The 17,320-nt window shown below is 47.7% G+C and overlaps 1 protein-coding gene across 2 annotated transcripts; it reads right to left on the minus strand.

Moving 5' to 3' along the window:
* Positions 1-12,552: 12,552 nt before the first annotated feature.
* Positions 12,553-16,770, minus strand: LOC106816256. 2 transcript variants are annotated; one of them, XM_014820836.1, is made up of 6 exons: positions 16,582-16,770; positions 16,160-16,263; positions 15,727-15,929; positions 15,407-15,439; positions 14,982-15,193; positions 12,553-14,542 (listed from the first exon to the last, which is right to left on the minus strand). In XM_014820836.1, the coding sequence occupies exons 1-6, from the start codon at positions 16,762-16,764 to the stop codon at positions 14,432-14,434; spliced, it is 846 nt and encodes a 281-aa protein (XP_014676322.1). In that variant the 5' UTR covers positions 16,765-16,770; the 3' UTR covers positions 12,553-14,431. The 2 variants fall into 2 exon arrangements, with proteins under 2 accessions (XP_014676322.1, XP_014676323.1); XM_014820837.1 differs by lacking the exon at positions 12,553-14,542 and having other exon boundaries at positions 15,149-15,193; positions 15,779-15,929.
* Between the last annotated feature and the right edge of the window lie 550 nt (positions 16,771-17,320).

Here is a 17,320-nt window from a genome sequence, read left to right on the forward strand (position 1 = left end):
GAAACCTACCAGAAATCTCGCGCTTGAAGCCCATTGAAATCACGGTCGTTTGGAATATTCGCTCTACGAGGTCGTTAGAAGTTCATCTAACATAACTCATGGTCTACTGCGCGTTGAAATGAAATCTAGCATAATTCTCGGATTAGAGCGATTGAAATGAAATGTACGCTATTTCAACAACCAACATGACACGTGCCGGCATTACGTACGGAATGGCGCAGGAAATCCGCGCGAGTACGGCCACAGTATCTCATATTTGTTCTCGCGTCACGAGTTGGAGCTATTTACTGAGCGACCAAGAAATGCTTTGAGGTTGGACGCTGGTTTATATAAGAAATCGTGCGTTCGTGCCTGCGTGCGTGGGTGCGCACCACTCTGTGTGCGTGCAAATTACGCATGTACATGTGAGCACGTAGGTTTGCTGCTGTGCACGGGCACTATTGAGAATGTACGTGTGTGCGTGAGCGCTTGCGTGCATGCGTGCGCGTGTGCGTGCGTGAGTGCGCGTGTTGCGTGGGTGCGTGCGTGCGTGCGTGTGTGCGTGCGTGCGTATGCGTGGCTTGAGCAGGGTGGGTGGCGGCTTGTGTGCCGGTTGGGCAGAGCTGTTTCCGTGCGCGCGCGCAGGTCAGACGGCAGTTCGCCAGCCGCCCAATGAAGGCCTCAGTTGGGTAAAGGCAAGCCTCTTGTTGAAAGAGCTGATAGGAGTTTGGTATCACTAAGATACTCAAGCGTAGACGTTTATATCTCCCGAGCCGTGGTGCTACCAGCGTGCCTACCTATGTTGCGCTCCACACCGCATGGCGCATTCTCCTGCGTGTTTATTTATGTGCACTTGAACCAAATACTTTCACTGCCGCGATTTACGCGGCGCGGTCCTACTAAGAGGGGCTATGCGCTAATACGCGCTATCGGCCGGCATAATCAGCTACATTCGCAGGCTAACTTGCAAGTTTTGGCTATTTCCGGTCGCGGTATTTTGGCGGGGTGTGCGCCGGTGGGGGCGGCGTTGACAACTTCGTAGTAGACCTAATCCAGCACAGTTGTGTCTGCGTTCTACGGCCGCCACTTATTGCACCCGGCGGCATTGCTCATGTATATATATATATACACACACACACACGACAAAACTCAGCAGCTCATATAGAAGTATTTACATTCGTCCGCGTGCACCTGCCCAGGCGACTCTACACCTCGCTCTACGCACGCGCACGGCATGTGTTCGCAAGCAGCAGCAGCAGCCACGCCTCTGCGTCTGCTCACCGCACCGTACGTAGAAGGTCCACCGTGTCGCCTTCACACGCTCCACTCCCGTACTGACCGCCTACGCAACACTGACGTCACAGCGGCGATGATTCTCATCCACGACGACTCCTCGCTTCGTATTCGGGCACCTCGTTGAAGGTTATGAAACGTGACATGTTCTATTCGGTGTCTGCTGTCACCAGACGGCGCTGCCGTTGTGCGCTCCTAGACTCGTGACTCGAACGGCGACCGGTCGACGGTGCAGTGGGGAGTTGGACGAGGCAGGAGCTGGGCTGTGGGCCCTGCTGGAAGCGGGGCGGCAGCTTGGTCCGCGATTCGTCGTCGATAGCGCCGCCGCAGCCGGGGGGTTGGCCGATTCACAATCCCTGCAGTACTTCTCCGAGACGGGAGTCCTGCGTTCTTGCTTCGGCGCGACGGGTTGCTTATCGAGCGCTCGTCGAACCTGCTCTTGACGGTATCTTGTATTTGATCTGCATTCATCGCGGCGATCGGCGGGTGGCGGCGGCACGGCAAGCCGACCCCCGCCTCGAACCAACACACACACACACACACACACACACACACACACACACACACACACACACAATCGCACTAGTATTGTACTTACATATATATATATGTGTGTGTGTGTGTGTGTGTATATATAAGTACAATACTAGTGCGATTACACTTACTAGCTACTGGTGGTGACTTTACCAGAGCTCAAACGAACAATTTTATGCAAAAAGACTTCGTTTTTGAAAAACGATTGGTTTTCACTGATTTACTACCATAACCGTGATGCATCCCTCCCTATACGTGACAGTTTACTCTTATTAAATATTATCATATATGCGCCGATTTGCTGTGAATGGAGGTTTCTATATAACCTTGGCGCACGCGTATACGGATAAATCTATACGAAACACATCTAGTGCTCTCACCTTCATATTAACCAAACCTCGCTCTTTAATATAATAGCCTCCTATTTTATCGTCTGCTACCAGACAGAACTAACCTACATATCACGTCTTGTATATCATGATCATGCGACAATTTACCTCCACTTTAAAAAGGAAACAGCAATTATTAAAACAGATATACACGCACGCAGTAACGCACGCACGCACACGTACACACACATACGCACGCACGCACGCGCGCACACACACACACACTTACATATGTACACATATATATATATTCGTCCATGCACACTATTACACAATTATATCACTAAACATCCCACATCCCGCCAAGGGAATGACACACTCGTTGCATTAACTGGTATAACATACGTGTTACTTTGACAACCTATAGCACTGCATAAAGCCTGGGACACACCATGCGAATTTATTCGCACGTCCGCACGTCCGCACGTCTGCAGCGAAAATATCAAACGTTTGATCGCTGCGAATTTCGGTGCAGATGAAATTCGCAGCGAAATTCGCCCGCGCTTGAGCGGACACACCATGTGAATTTCGCTGCGATTTTACAATCGCTGCGGACGTGCGAATAAATTCGCATGGTGTGTCCCCCGCTTTAGCGACCCTCTTTTCACGTATTAACAGCACGCACTAAAACTCGTGGATGTTCAGCAAGGTTCATACTAAAAAATTAAACAATAGGAATATTGTAGCAACGCTAATGTCATTCCGCGAACGCATTTAATACCAGCTCACACACAGGCTAATGTTACACTATTACCAGCAACAGAACATCCACCCAGCATAATCTTACACCACACCAGCTGGCTAGAAGACTGATTTATCTGCCGGACACACAAACAGATGTTAAAATTAGTTCCACAGTAAACAGAACTTGTAATTGTGCTTCGCTCGGTTACAAACTAGGTACACACGTCGGCCGCATCACTGTCCACAGTGCGGGTTAGCTAATTACAACGGTTGAGATCTTAAATACACACCTTAGCCGCATCACTACATTAATACTGTTCAGCGGTCGGCAAGAACATACACACATTAGCATAACATTGTTTTTACACAGCTGCTAAACAACTGTTCCACACTGATACAAACTAGATATACACATTAGCCGAATGAAGATATTTCCAGACGACTGTTAACGCTCAATTACGGTAAGCGATCATCCAGCATACGTCATACCCACGCCACCTACGTTGGGCACCCACGTGGACGACGGGGCGTAAACACATCCCCACTCGTTACTCGCCATTGGCCGTCCACTCTATCCCACTCTACAAACTGACCATAGCCAATAATTCCAACCCTCTACCGTCCCTGTAGTCAGCAGTGATTGGGAGAAACATATTTGGTAAGGGATTCACGGCTCATTTTACAAAGGGAGGTATAAGAGAGCTCGCGCGAAAGAGACGAGGCTCTCGTGTACCCATCCCTTGGTTTCTCGTTTGTATGTGTATTGTGAAACCTTTAGTTTAACCTGTGTGATTTGTACGTGTTTTAGAGAGTATATAATATACGGTGAAACGGCAGTTTGTAATCCACATCAGTCTACTCTCATTTTATCCCTGTTTTACACACAATTACACGGCGCACATAGCACGCAAGCTGCAGTGCAAAGTCGCCTGGCAGCAGAAAGAGACCCAGCGACTACATTGGTTGCCGTCGACAGGATTCGAAACACAACGCGGGGTGCTGCCGCTATACGCTTCACTGCTGATTCCCTGAGTTGCACGAGATGAGCCAACAATTTTTCTGGTAAGCAAACAGTTTTGCCGGTAAAGTTTTTTTTTCTACAAATTGTCATTAATATTCTTATGTTTACACGTGCGTTGACCGTAATATAGAACTGCTCTTTGTTGCCTTTGACTCTTGTAACGTTACTTAAACATGGATGAGTTGCTGCCTCCCATGTACGACGGGTCGGACAGTCAATATAACGACATGCCCGAGTTGCACACAGTGTCGGAGACTCACTTTGATGTGCCACATATCCCCTGCAGCCGCAGCCTTCACCTTCAGTCTGTCCCCCTCCTACGGTTAATGAACTAGCTGACATGCTGGGACAAGCTCTACGCCCAAGTTTAGAATCTCTCGGCGAGGTGGTAGATAAATCGATGCGCGCGGCGGAATTCCACGCTACTCTGCCGAAATTTTCAGGAGCATCGGGGCCGCTGAAAACATCTCTCTCCCAGTGGGAGGCTGCACTGCAGTGGGCACGGTTGCGATTGCACCTTACAGATAAACAGTTTCTCTCCACCGCCTTTTCAACGTTGACCGGTCACGCAGCGCGACTCGGCCAACAACAGCTGGTGGCGACGCCTGAGTTAACGTGGACAGATCTGCTCACCCTCATTAAGCGTGAATTCCAATCACCATCTGAAATCCCGCGTGCACAGTCGATGTTAAAAACGTTTCGCCAGACGCGTGAAGAAAGTACACGTGATTACGCTCGCCGTCTATTACAGGTTGCAGAGACTGCTTATCCAAACGCGCACACGTCACAGCCTGCATTCCAGCAGAGGTTAATAGAAATATTCCGCGATGGTCTACTACTAATACCGTCACGAAGAGCCGTAATAAAGGCTAAGCCTACCTCGCTTTTACACGCAGTAGAAATGTGTGTATCACATGCATGCGTTGAGGCGGAGTTAGCCGCTCTTCAGCGGACTCGCGCTTCCCTACCCCTATCTACAGCGAACGATGGTTCCATGCTAGACTATGCAAAGGTCACACATGCACTCTAGAGCCGCGCACTGCGCGCCCAGCAAGACAAGTATCGGATTACGAGCTGATTCGACGGGACATTAGCAAGCTGCGCGACATGGTGGCGGCGAATACACAATCTATTGCAGCGCAGCGGAGATTTGTTCCCACACTCACTTCGCACCCATCTCAAGACGCGCTCCCGGCTCAGCAGGGTGCTAACCCATACACGCAGCAGTCCGATCAGTGCCCACCGTATCCCTTTATTCATCCGCACGCAGCGGCTGCCAACTCGTGGGCACGCTGCAATGTTTGTAACCAGTTCGGACACGCGGCACGCTACTGCCCTCGCAAGGCGGGAAACGATGGCGGCGCGCGTCAGTGAAGAGTTTTTGCGCAGCACGCCGCACATCAAACGCTCCCGCTTTTCCGTACATATTTTCGTCTATTAATACCCTGCCGCATAGCGCGCCGCATTGCGCCGTGCGTATAGCAGGCTTGCCTTTGACAGCATTAATCGATACTGGAGCTGACGTCACACTTCTAGCTTATAAACACTGGCTTACCCTCCCTCAGTCTCTCCGGGTAGAATCTTCTTTTTCTACTTATTACACGGTGTTGTTGTCGGCATCTGGTCATCATCTCCCCATTGTGGGTGCAGCAGTGCTGCCTGTTTGTATTGGCCCTCATAAGATGACAGTTAAACTACACATTGTCAAGGACTTACCACGCCCGTGTGTACTAGGAGCAGATTATTTCTATACAACAGGAGCACTGATTGATTTCCGCATAGGGATGCTTCGATTTGGTAGAACAGGTGTGCCGCTTATCACTACGGGAGCCGTTCGCAATACTTCGGATACACACACTGAGCAATCATATACCCCCCTCACTTACGAACCCTCGCAGGCCGCTCACGCCGTTGATGCAAGCCTCATACACCTGTTGCGTATACAGTCACAAGAGAGGGCGCCAGCATCCACGCTACGGATGCTACGTGCACCAGGCAGCCAACATCGCACCCCACCACCCCCACCACCCCACCACCACCCCCACCACCGTCCACCATTACACCCCACCACCCCACACCAACGTCCACCATCGCACCCCACCACACCACACCACACCCCACCACACCACACCCCACTACACCACACCTCACCCTACCTCACCCCACCCCACCACACCACACCCCACCCCACCACACCCCACCACACGTCGATTTGGCAGCTCTGCTTGAACATATAGTAGATTCAGATCGAAAAGCTCGATTGTTTAAGCTCTTTCAAGATGTTACCTCCTTTGCTCCCTCGGACAAGCAGTTGGGATGCACACCACTAATGGAACTCAGCATTGACACTCAGGGATACGCACCTGTAAGAACCCGACCATACCGTATGAGCCAGCATAAACAGAGAATCGTTAAAGGCAAGGTCCACTTTTTGCTGGAGAGCCGTCTCATACGCCCATCATACAGCCCGTGGGCTGCCGGCGTTTTGTTAGTCCCCAAACCCGATTCGGAATGGTGCCTTTGTGTGGATTATAGAAGTTTGAATGCCGTTACAGGTCGAGATAACCATCCTCTGCCCCTTGTGGATGACCTACTCTATAACCTTGGCTCGGCCCGAGTTTTTTCCACTCTTGACCTCAGATCAGTATATCACCAACTGCCGATTGCTAGGGAAGATCAAGCAAAAACTGCTTTTGTTACACCAACTGGTCAATATAACCTCCTTTGTACGCTCTATGGACTCCGGAACGCACCCTCAGCCTTTCAACGACTCATGCAGCTCGCCTTGCGGGAGCTAGTGGGTAAGTTTGTACTGGTTTACATAGATGACATCATTATCTACTCACCTACATTTGACGCTCACCTCAACCACATCAAGCAGGTGTTCCACAAACTCAACGCGGCCAACCTAAAGCTTAAGGCTAGTAAATGTTCATTCCTTCGCGATTCAGTACAATTTCTGGGACACACCATTGCAAACGGACGCATCACGCCGAACGCCGATAAGACACAAGCAGTGGGCAAGATGGAAGCGCCTACCACTGTGAAACAGGTTAGCCAGTTCCTCGGGAAGACGGGATTCTATAGAAAATTCATTTGCCAGTACTCTGAGATCGCCCGCCCACTGACACGCCTCACCATAAAGACCACCCCATTTGAGTGGACAGCAGAAGCTCAAACCAGATTCCAGACACTCAAAACTTGCTTAACTACGGCACCAGTCTTAGCTCTTACTGACCCACAGCGTCACTTCTTCCTCCACTGCAATGCCTCGGCCTATGCGATTGGTGCGGTCCTAACCCAGGAGGGCATAGATGGGCAGCAGCATGCCATCACCTATTTGAGTAAGAAGTTCACAACGGCTGAACTGAAATGGCCCATCATTGAAAAAGAGGCTTTTGCGATAATTTATTCCTTTATTAAACTATCACAGTTCCTAATAGGCAGCCAATTCACTATATACAGCGATCATAAGCCCTTAAAATTTCTGTTAACAACCAAGACATTGACAAATCCTCGTCTCCAACGCTGGGCATTGACCCTATCACTGTATGATTGTCAAATACATTACAGGGAAGGACGTTGCAACCTGCAAGCGAACGCATTGTCGCGGCTCGCCTCTGTACCAGCTCCTTGCACTGAGCTGAACATAGAAACACAGATGGATACTGCCTGCTATCAAATTGGTGCGCCAGCCCCGACGCACCATATGCTTCAACCCCCGGCTATGGAAGCGCTAATGGCGGTTCCCACACATGATACTGATGACCACTTGCCCACGTCGCATGCCGAGTTTAAACAGATGCAAGTAAGGGAGGTCGAGTTGGCAAATATCATTGCAATTCTATAGGCTCCCAACGTGCCCCTGCAGAAACGCAGGCTAGTCACCAACTTCTATATCACCGATGGGCTACTTTACCACCTCGCTGCAACAGGTTTCCCGGCTCCACCACGCGTACAAGTTGTCATGCCTAGGGCATTGGTCACACAGGTCATGGAGGAGTGCCACAGACATCTACATGCCGGACATTTGGGATTCGACAAGACTTATCGCAAAGTAGCAGAGAGATACTATTGGAGCCGTATGTATGCAGACATTCAGAAGTACGTCAAGTCATGTGTTACTTGCAACTCTCGCAAGCTACAACGCATACGCGCGCCACTTCATGAAGGCCCACTTCCCACTGCGCCTAACCAAACGGTAAGCATAGACGTCGTTGGGCCGTTACCGATCACGAACCAGGGCAACCGCTACATAGTCACCTTTGTTGACCTTTATTCTTCATACCCAGAGGTATATCCGGTGAGCAACAAGTCTGCTGCAACAATAGCTAACCTCATAGTCAACTGTTTTATCCCCACCCATGGCTGCCCCTTCAACCTACTCACTGATCGAGGTCTTGAATTCTGCAACGTACTGATGGCTCGTATCTCTGCTGTATTCCGCATCCACCACATCAAGACAGCCCCCTTCCACCCGGCTAGCAACGGCGTTTGTAAGCGTTTCCATCGGTCTCTTAACGCCATGTTAGCGCGCTTTGTGAACGACTGCCACACAAACTGGGATGAAAAACTAGCACCTGTGCTTTTCGCCTATCGAACTGCGGAACATGCCACCAGTGGGCACACGCCATTCTTTCTTCTCACGTACGGACGCGATGCTGTCCTACCGCTTGATACGTTGCTACAGCCACGTCATGTCAATTACGCAACCGACCCCGTCTCCATTGCATTGGACAGGTTACACGAGGCATGCACAACTATTCGAGAGCGCACTCAGCGAGCTCGAAGACGTAACAAAGAGTTGTATGATAAATGTGCCAAAGAGCAGCTTTTCCAACCCGGCGATTCGGTTTACTGGCACAACCCAGTCGTACCCATTGGGGCTTCTCGTAAGTTTGGCAAATATTGGAAACCGTATTTCATTATCGTTCAACAACTGTCGCCAGTCAAATTTAGGATTAAGCATGTCTACACTGCTCGCACGTATGAAGTGCATGTTGACAGTTTGCGCCCCGCCTTCCCGCAAGGAGCATGGGACGGCGTGGTAACTGACGCTGCAGCACCGGTGGAACAGGCTGTTGGCACACGAGTTCAACCCCCACGAGCAGCACACCTGGTACAACCTGCATCATTTACGGACGAAGACTCCGACGACGATGAAGAATCACAATCCGTGCCCTCACAATGGGAGGAAGAAGACCTTCTTCCGCTTTCAACCCTCCGACAGAAGCAGAAAATGGATTAATCATACTACATACTACGAATACACTTAACGCTTTCCCTTGCAGTTTGTGTGAAGCGCTCTTCAGCCTCAGCATTATTGCTACGGCTGCACCACCGGGTATCATGCAACCAACGCAGGGAGCAATCTTCGTCCCTAGAGGCAAACTGGCGCTATCACAGAGCACATGTGCCATCGCTTTCACTGTCAACACATCCATCCTTGATCAGTACCTTACTAAACTTCACACTGAGCTTGTAAACCTCACTATACCCACAAACCCATACCATGCGAGTGAACCAACCAATAACGAAAGGCACAATCGACTAATGCGTTTTACTAACCAGCTTCACACAATGATTGTTAGTCACCTGCAATGGTTTACCGACAAGTACTCCCTACTAAACGCACGCACAAGAGACCTACATTCGTTTCACCGAGGTCGCTTTCCCCGGGCTATAATTGCAAGAATAAGAAAACTTTCGAAATTTCTTTTTGGCACAGCAACAGAAAAAGATTTAGAATATTTGGAGAACTAATTGTCTGCCATGCAGCTGTCTCAAACACACATGTCACAAATTATTGACGACAGTCTAACTGTCATTAATTTAACCTGTTTAAATACACAGCTTAACACCCAGAAATTGGACAAAGTTATCCGTTACACAGTACGTGGCTGGTTCGGTTGACGAAATAGCTCGGGATCTTGCTGACTATCGCGAGTATACACTACTAGAATTTAAGTATATCACACGACTACATCTAACGCTCAGTAGGTTGACACTCGCTTTTGAGCAAATCGAGGATGCATTGGAGTTTATCTCACATTCAGTCGACACCCTCCTCAGCAGCCGTTTACCCGTCGCATTATTACCACCGCATCAGTTGTCACGCATCCTCGATGTCATTCGGCTTGGACTGCCTATGTCATTGGAACTTCCGTACGCAGCCAGTAGTGCTTTACTTCGCTATTACGACACCATCCAGACCATTGTTGTCCCAGGTTATCAGGGATTCCATGTACTTGCCTGTATTCCGCTCCAGAGGCGTGACCTTACCTTCGACACATATGAGCTATTCACGGTTCCTGTCTATCTCTCGGGATCTAATACATCTACCGCGGTAGCCGCAAGATATGTCACCGAACAGAGGTATGTCGCAATCACCAGCGATTATACGTCTTATATTGAACCAGATACCCACACAACACACAGGTGCCTTGATGAACAGCGACAAGTTTGCCCACTGAACACACCCGTATACCCCACTACTGCCATCCATTCGTGCGGGATTGCCCTTTTCCGTAACCTCACGCAATTCATTAATACACATTGCAAGCGTACAGTCGCATTTACGATGTCTCCAAGACTTACTGCACACTATCTCTCTAACGGGAATTATTATTATATTATTGTTACACCATTCTCTTTCCGGCTCACAAAAGTGTGCCAGGAGGGCCAGGCCGGCTTTCCAGTTGTTGAACACCTCATTGTTGGTGCTACAGGGCAACAACTCATTACCCTAGAGTCAGGATGTAAGGCAGATTGCCAATACTTCCACCTACCCCCATACTTCCGCCATCAGTCAACAGGTGATGTAACCCCACCCTTTTTTTTAGCATTTCTTGACATCCCGGTTATTCCTGAAATCTGGCGCCAATTCCTTGAAACTGCCAAACACCCTACTAATCTCACTGCACTCCTGCCTACCATTCACACATCAGTTCCAAGCGACATGTACCGCCACACCGATTTGGACGTTGCATTTGATAGACTTGCCACTGCAGTCAGCGCCAGCGAACCTTTGTTGCCTCCCAATCCAAACCACGTTACTCAGTTCCGCACTCACCGCTCGGCTGTGTATGGATCAATGGGATCCATACTCATTATCATAATAGTAATAGCGGTTGTGACATGCAGCCTTAAAACGACAGCACCCAACTACCAGTTTCTTCGCCGCTGCTTCCGCCATCGTCAGTCTTACTGGGTAGGCAACGATGAGGCTCGGGCCGGAATCCCGCTGCAGCTGGTGGGGCTAGCACCACCAGCAGCTAACGTGGAGGCACCGGTCGAGAAACAAGCACATCCTACGGGGTTTGTGCAAGTCATCCGTACAGCTTCTACCGTGACGACGCCTGTTTAAGGGGTGTCGCTATGAGTCGTTAGCGACATCTGGCATTCTAATTTATGGGCGACCGTGCGTAGAAGCGTGTATTATTGCATCTCTATTATTGTATTGATTAAACCGGCAAGATTGTTTGTTTCCCCGAGGAAGTAGTTTCCCTGTATATGTGTGTGTGACTATTTAGGCATGCGTAATTATTATAATTATACTTTACAGTAGCACCAATCGTCGTCACGCATAGCGATAGACAACGACTTGGACATAGTGCTAGGGTTGAGAGCATGCAACAGTAGTAGTAGAGGCACTAGCTTGGCACGTACAGCAAGCATGTATAACTTTTATTTTACCCCGTTAATCATGTCCATTCAAAGTACGACCCGACCGGGTCAGCCAGTCTCATTAGTTTTCGCTCCAGCTCTTCACGATTAATAAGTAATTGTGCTAACCAGTTCCTACTCTTTCCCTCCATCTGTAAAGCGCCCACGATAAACCTTCACCACCACAAGCGGCAATAGAAGACGAGACATTCGCTAGAGGTGTCCGCACGACAACTACCCGACTGGCCGTGGATTAGGACGAGGACGCCCCATCCACTGCCATGACATATTCGGGCAGCTTCCATTGCGACCTTCGACGCCGAACGAGAGGTTTATGCCCCGCACCCTAGTTTTGGCCAGCACATCCAGACCATACAGCTGAAACCCTGTCCAGGGAACCAGGCTTTACAACCAGCTGACCCACCTTAAGCAGAGACATCGGGAGGACATCACTGCACTGGAGGTGGCGCTTGCGCGTGCAAACGCTGCATGCGCAGAGGCTGAGAAGATGGCTGACCGCCAGATGCACGCGTCCACCAACCTGCTGACCGACATAGCCAGGCGTGCACAGTCGCTGCAGACAAACCTGGACCACGCCCGGATCGACTTCGCCCAGGTTCTCCATGAGAAGCAGAACCTTAAGATTGAACTGCAGTATTCGCACTCTCGCATCAACGAGATGACGATAGAGTTCAGCAGAACATTAGCGGATACATCGCAACTGCAGTATGAGCTATCCATCGCCCAGAGCGAGCCACACTTCGCCCGCGAGGCCTTCCAGGACACAACGACACCAGGACACCGGACACCAGGACGCCAGGACACCGGACACAAGGACACAACGACACCAGGACACCGAACACCAGGACACCAGCACGACAGCACGACCTGATTCGTCCCCGACCCGTCGGCTCGCCATCAACGCCGTCGGCCTCAACATCGTCTAAGATGAACTACTATTCTACCCTCTTCTTTCTCCTTCCATCACTCTGTTCATTACAAATTCCTTTTCGCTACTTTCCCTTTCGGCACTGCGTTTCTTTTCTCTCCCACTCTTCTACCTACTCTTTCCCTACCCTCCTTTCCATAAACACGTATCAGCTTATTGGTTTACCTTTAATTCCCTAGTATTTCCTATCTATTTGCTCATTTACTGCTTATCAATTGCCTATGTCATGTATTTCATATTGCCTGCTTATTTTATTATATTATTGCGTTTCCACTGCCGTATTTCCCCGTGTTTTAATCCGTATTTATTCATAACAGTTTTAATTTACTGCTTATATGTTTGAGATTTTATTGCTGTTACCATGAATTTTGCTTTCACCTGCGCTTCAATTTTGTTTTGTCGCTACATTTCGCGCTAAGTTTTTCTGTATTTCTGCTTTACATGCTATTGTTATTACTGCACTTCATTACTATGCTTCCTTGCTTTGCTCATTCGGATTGTCATCTTGTTTACAAAATTTTATCCTAGTGCATTTCCTGCCTTTCGCCAATCACTGCTAACGGCTACATCTTCTACCTATACCTATGCTACCCCTTCATTAATCACATCTCTAAATTCACATCAAACTTAACTAAAGTAATACGATCTTCATTCACTGCGGCAAATGACATTACCGTTGCTCTCCAACCGGAATTTTTACACCCCATTTAGTAGAGCAGCCGGAACTGCATTGACGATGGGTCATCGTCATTCCCCGGCGTGGGGGGAAATGTAGCAATGTAGCTAACGTCATTCCGCGAACGCATTTAATACCAGCTCACACACAGGCTAATGTTACACTATTACCAGCAGCAGAACATCCACCCAGCATAATCTTACACCTCACCAGCTGGCTAAAAGACTGATTTATCTGCCGGACACACAAACAGATGTTAAAATTAGTTCCACAGTAAACAGAACTTAATAGTAATTGTGCTTCGCTCGGTTACAAACTAGGTACACACGTCGGCCGCATCACTGTCCACAGTGCGGGTTAGCTTACAACGGTTGAGATCTTAAATACACACCTTAGCCGCATCACTACATTAATACTGTTCAGCGGTCGGCAAGAACATACACACATTAGCATAACGTTGTTTTTACACAGCTGCTAAACAGCTGTTCTACACTGAAGATACACACATTAGCCGCTTCTCTCCCATTACTACCGGGCAGCTTGCGGCTAAATACAAACTAGATATACACATTAGCCGAATGAAGATATTTCCAGAAGACTGTTAACGCTCAATTACGGTAAGCGATCATCCAGCATACGTCATACCCACGCCACCTACGTTGGGCACCCACGTGGACGACGGGGCGTAAACACATCGGCCCACTCGTTACTCGCCATTGGCCGTCCACTCTATCCCACTCTACAAACTGACCATAGCCAATAATTCCAACCCTCTACCGTCCCTGTAGTCAGCAGTGATTGGCAGAAACATATTTGGTAAGAGATTCACGGCTAATTTTACAAAGGGAGGTATAAGAGAGCTCGCGCGGAAGAGACGAGGCTCTCGTGTACCCAACCCTCGGTTGCTCGTTTGTATGTGCATTGTGAAACCTTTAGTTTAACCTGTGTGATTTGTACGTGTTTTAGAGAGTATATAATATACGGTGAAACGGCAGTTTGTAATCTACATCAGTCTACTCTCATTTTATTCCTGTTTTACACACAATTACACGGCGCACATAGCACGCAAGCTACAGCGCACAGTCGCCTGGCAGCAGAAAGAGACCCAGCGACTACATTGACCGAGGGCAGTCTGACATTATATGCTGTGCATTAAGTAATACAGAGGCAAGCCAATCTCAGCCAGATCACGTTGAATGGTAGAACCAACTCGGGTCGTTGTATGCCGGGGGAGGGGAGTGTCAGTATCGTTGCAAATCATACGCAGCAGCCATGGCACCACCATCCTGCTGATTGTGCACTCCCTTGGCGTTCCTAACATACCATTCGTTGTCGAACTCTGTCGCACCTCCCTGCAAACACAGTCATAGACAAAATACATACCACACATACATCATATTGTATTATATAAATATTGATATACATCGATTGAATTATATATTTATTTATTCATTTATTTATATTTTTTGATGTATTATGTGAAAGAAGGCTTATGAATTCTGGAAGCTTTACTCTCACTCCTGAAGCTACAGCTTCACCTTAACACTGATAATACCGTATAATGCCCACATTTACTAAATTTATTCGCAAGCTTCACGATTTATGCAATTGTTTACTTGCATAACTCGCATGGTACATGCTCGTGTATGTGTAAGTGTACGTGTACATGCCTGTATATATAGATATACATAGATACATAGATATATATAGTAGATATACGTGTGTGTATACGTGTACGTGTAAGTGCGTGTGTACGTGCGTGTATGTATGTTTATGAGCAACATGTTTTACCTGTGGAACTGCGGGAAGGTCATGGATACGGACAGAAACTCGTCGATCTCTCTCTTCGTTCTCCGTATTCTGTTGGCTCGCATTCATTTTCCTCCTCCGAATAACAACGAATAAACATCGAAAAACACTGATGACATCGCAAATCAGGTTGGTTAGGAAAGGTAGAATTACCACCATTAACCAGAATATCAAAAAGATGATACCTGCCCCACCTGTATATAACAACAAACACCGACGTCAATACCGTATCATTACCGTATCGTGACCGATTAATACATACAGTGAAATTACACAAACATTCAGTTCACGTAATGCTATAAATGACTGGTTTGACCTAAACATTAAAAAACAAGTGTATTATACTATTTTTATTATGTTCTGCTATATTCTATATTCTAGAATATTATATGTCAAATTTAACATACCCTTGCTGGCTGCAAACCCAGACACAGTTGGACCTGTAAAAACACATCTTTTAGCGATTCAAATTGATAAAAGAACTGCAATAAAAATAATGACATACATGCTGTGCACACAAAAAATATATGGTACTGTTTAATATCGTAGATAGCTCTGAAATACCATGTTTTCCGAAAAACAATTCACAGCCAGAATGATAAATGAAAGCATAAACATACACAGTAAATAATACATAGTTAGTGTACACCAGAAAAATACATTTTCCCTAAACATTCAAACATAAGATTCGAAATTGAAGAACGGCAGCCAGTTAAGACCAACTCACACTTTGTGGACTCCTGGTGGCACTGTTCCCTAGACACACAGGACTCACATACCCACGCGCACGTGTTATCCAGGCAGGTAAAGTCACTCGTGTGCTCACTGCAGTTAGTCAGATAACAATCGGATATGCCCTGCCACATTGGCTCCACACCGAAGTCGCCTCGGTACTGTGGCGGTTCCGGTACGCACGTTGGCCAGTCATCCCTGCAAAATGTGGCGCGACCACAAGCTCATCAGAGTAGCAATAGTAAAGGTTCGTAACCCCCCCCCCCCCGACGCCTACTGACAGGAAGATTGCGAAAGTTAGTCCGGTGAAAGGTCACGAAGTGTAAAATTCCTACTAGCTGTGGCTCTGAGAGATGATCGATATACATTAAATCGTAAGATCTCACAAAGTTCAATGATCAACTGTGTCCATCTCTCGGATTGCTTACGATTTAAGTGTGTACTGGTCTTGGCAGTGACCGTAGCTGGCAGCAGACGTGCACGGACAATCACAAGCTTCTGGACGAGTGTCCCTGCATGTTGGATACTGGTCCTAGACAGACGAGACAGCACAAGGCATTCAAATAGTCATGCAGCGCTCATTCGTTGACCGTACCATCCAGGTATATACGCCTAGCGACCACCCTACATTCTATTATTTCTCCATCTTATGAGACTAGGGTTGAAACTAGGACAGTTTATCATCATAGAATCATAGAATCGAATAAGCTCGAATAATCTACATAAGACAGCATTCTGGATCTGTGCCCCATAAAGCCGGTCCAGGCCACTATTTCACACCTGCATAGGATGAGAACGTTGCTTTACTGCTCATACTATGGCTTTAATTACTAGTCATACTATGGCTTACTAGATTGCGCAGATCACACGCAGTGCAGTGTCGTCGCTTTGAGGGCATGTTGGTCGAGCCCTTCTGCTGCTTAGAACATTCCTTCTCATCAAACAGTACAGCGATGTAGACGTTAGAGTCCTCGACAGGCCACAGCTGGTACTGACTGCACCTTCCTGCCTCTCCATATGCACTACTCGTCATCTCGGCCATCTGGAAACATTTCAGCTCGCGATTAACTCATTATGTCTTCATTTGGTCTTCACTCTCAGATTGGATTTATCATCCCCTCATTCACATTTTGATATCTCTCACCTTATTCTATCCCTCGCTTTGACCCCCCCCCCCTTTTCTCTTGCTTAACAAATTATAATGTAGGAATATTATATTGTATACCTTATCTACCTATAAATAAATTATATATATATATATATATAGTGATTGCTTGTACACATTTATTGCTAATGCATGTTTTACCTGTACAGGTGTTTTGTGATGGACAGCAGTGGTTTTATTGTCATACACAACGATTTTATCAAGCATGCCTCACCAGGTTGTGACTTCGACTTGCAATCAGCTAGAGCTCATGCAGAAAACGTTCATATTACTGGAAAGGTACATAATTTCCCGCAGCTGTACCTGATATAGTATCGCTACATGCTACAATATCAGTAGTGTGGTAGAATAGAAACTGCAGATTTGTTTCCCATACGTATAACTTAATTGTTCATTCCCATCGCGTGTTTTATAAAGTAAGAAC

Source organism: Priapulus caudatus, unplaced genomic scaffold, assembly GCF_000485595.1.
Source record: "Priapulus caudatus unplaced genomic scaffold, Priapulus_caudatus-5.0.1 Scaffold1328, whole genome shotgun sequence".
Lineage (NCBI taxonomy): Eukaryota > Metazoa > Priapulida > Priapulimorpha > Priapulimorphida > Priapulidae > Priapulus > Priapulus caudatus.

Excerpts from the sequence above, each read along its gene's own strand:
- LOC106816256 (XM_014820836.1), bottom strand. The coding sequence starts at position 16,764 with ATGACGAGTAGTGCATATGGAGAGGCAGGAAGGTGCAGTCAGTACCAG. Across the intron at positions 16,264-16,581 it reads CGTGTGATCTGCGCAATCTA|GACCAGTATCCAACATGCAG; the intron begins GTAAGCCATAGT and ends TCGTCTGTCTAG. Across the intron at positions 15,930-16,159 it reads GACCAGTACACACTTAAATC|GGATGACTGGCCAACGTGCG; the intron begins GTAAGCAATCCG and ends CACATTTTGCAG.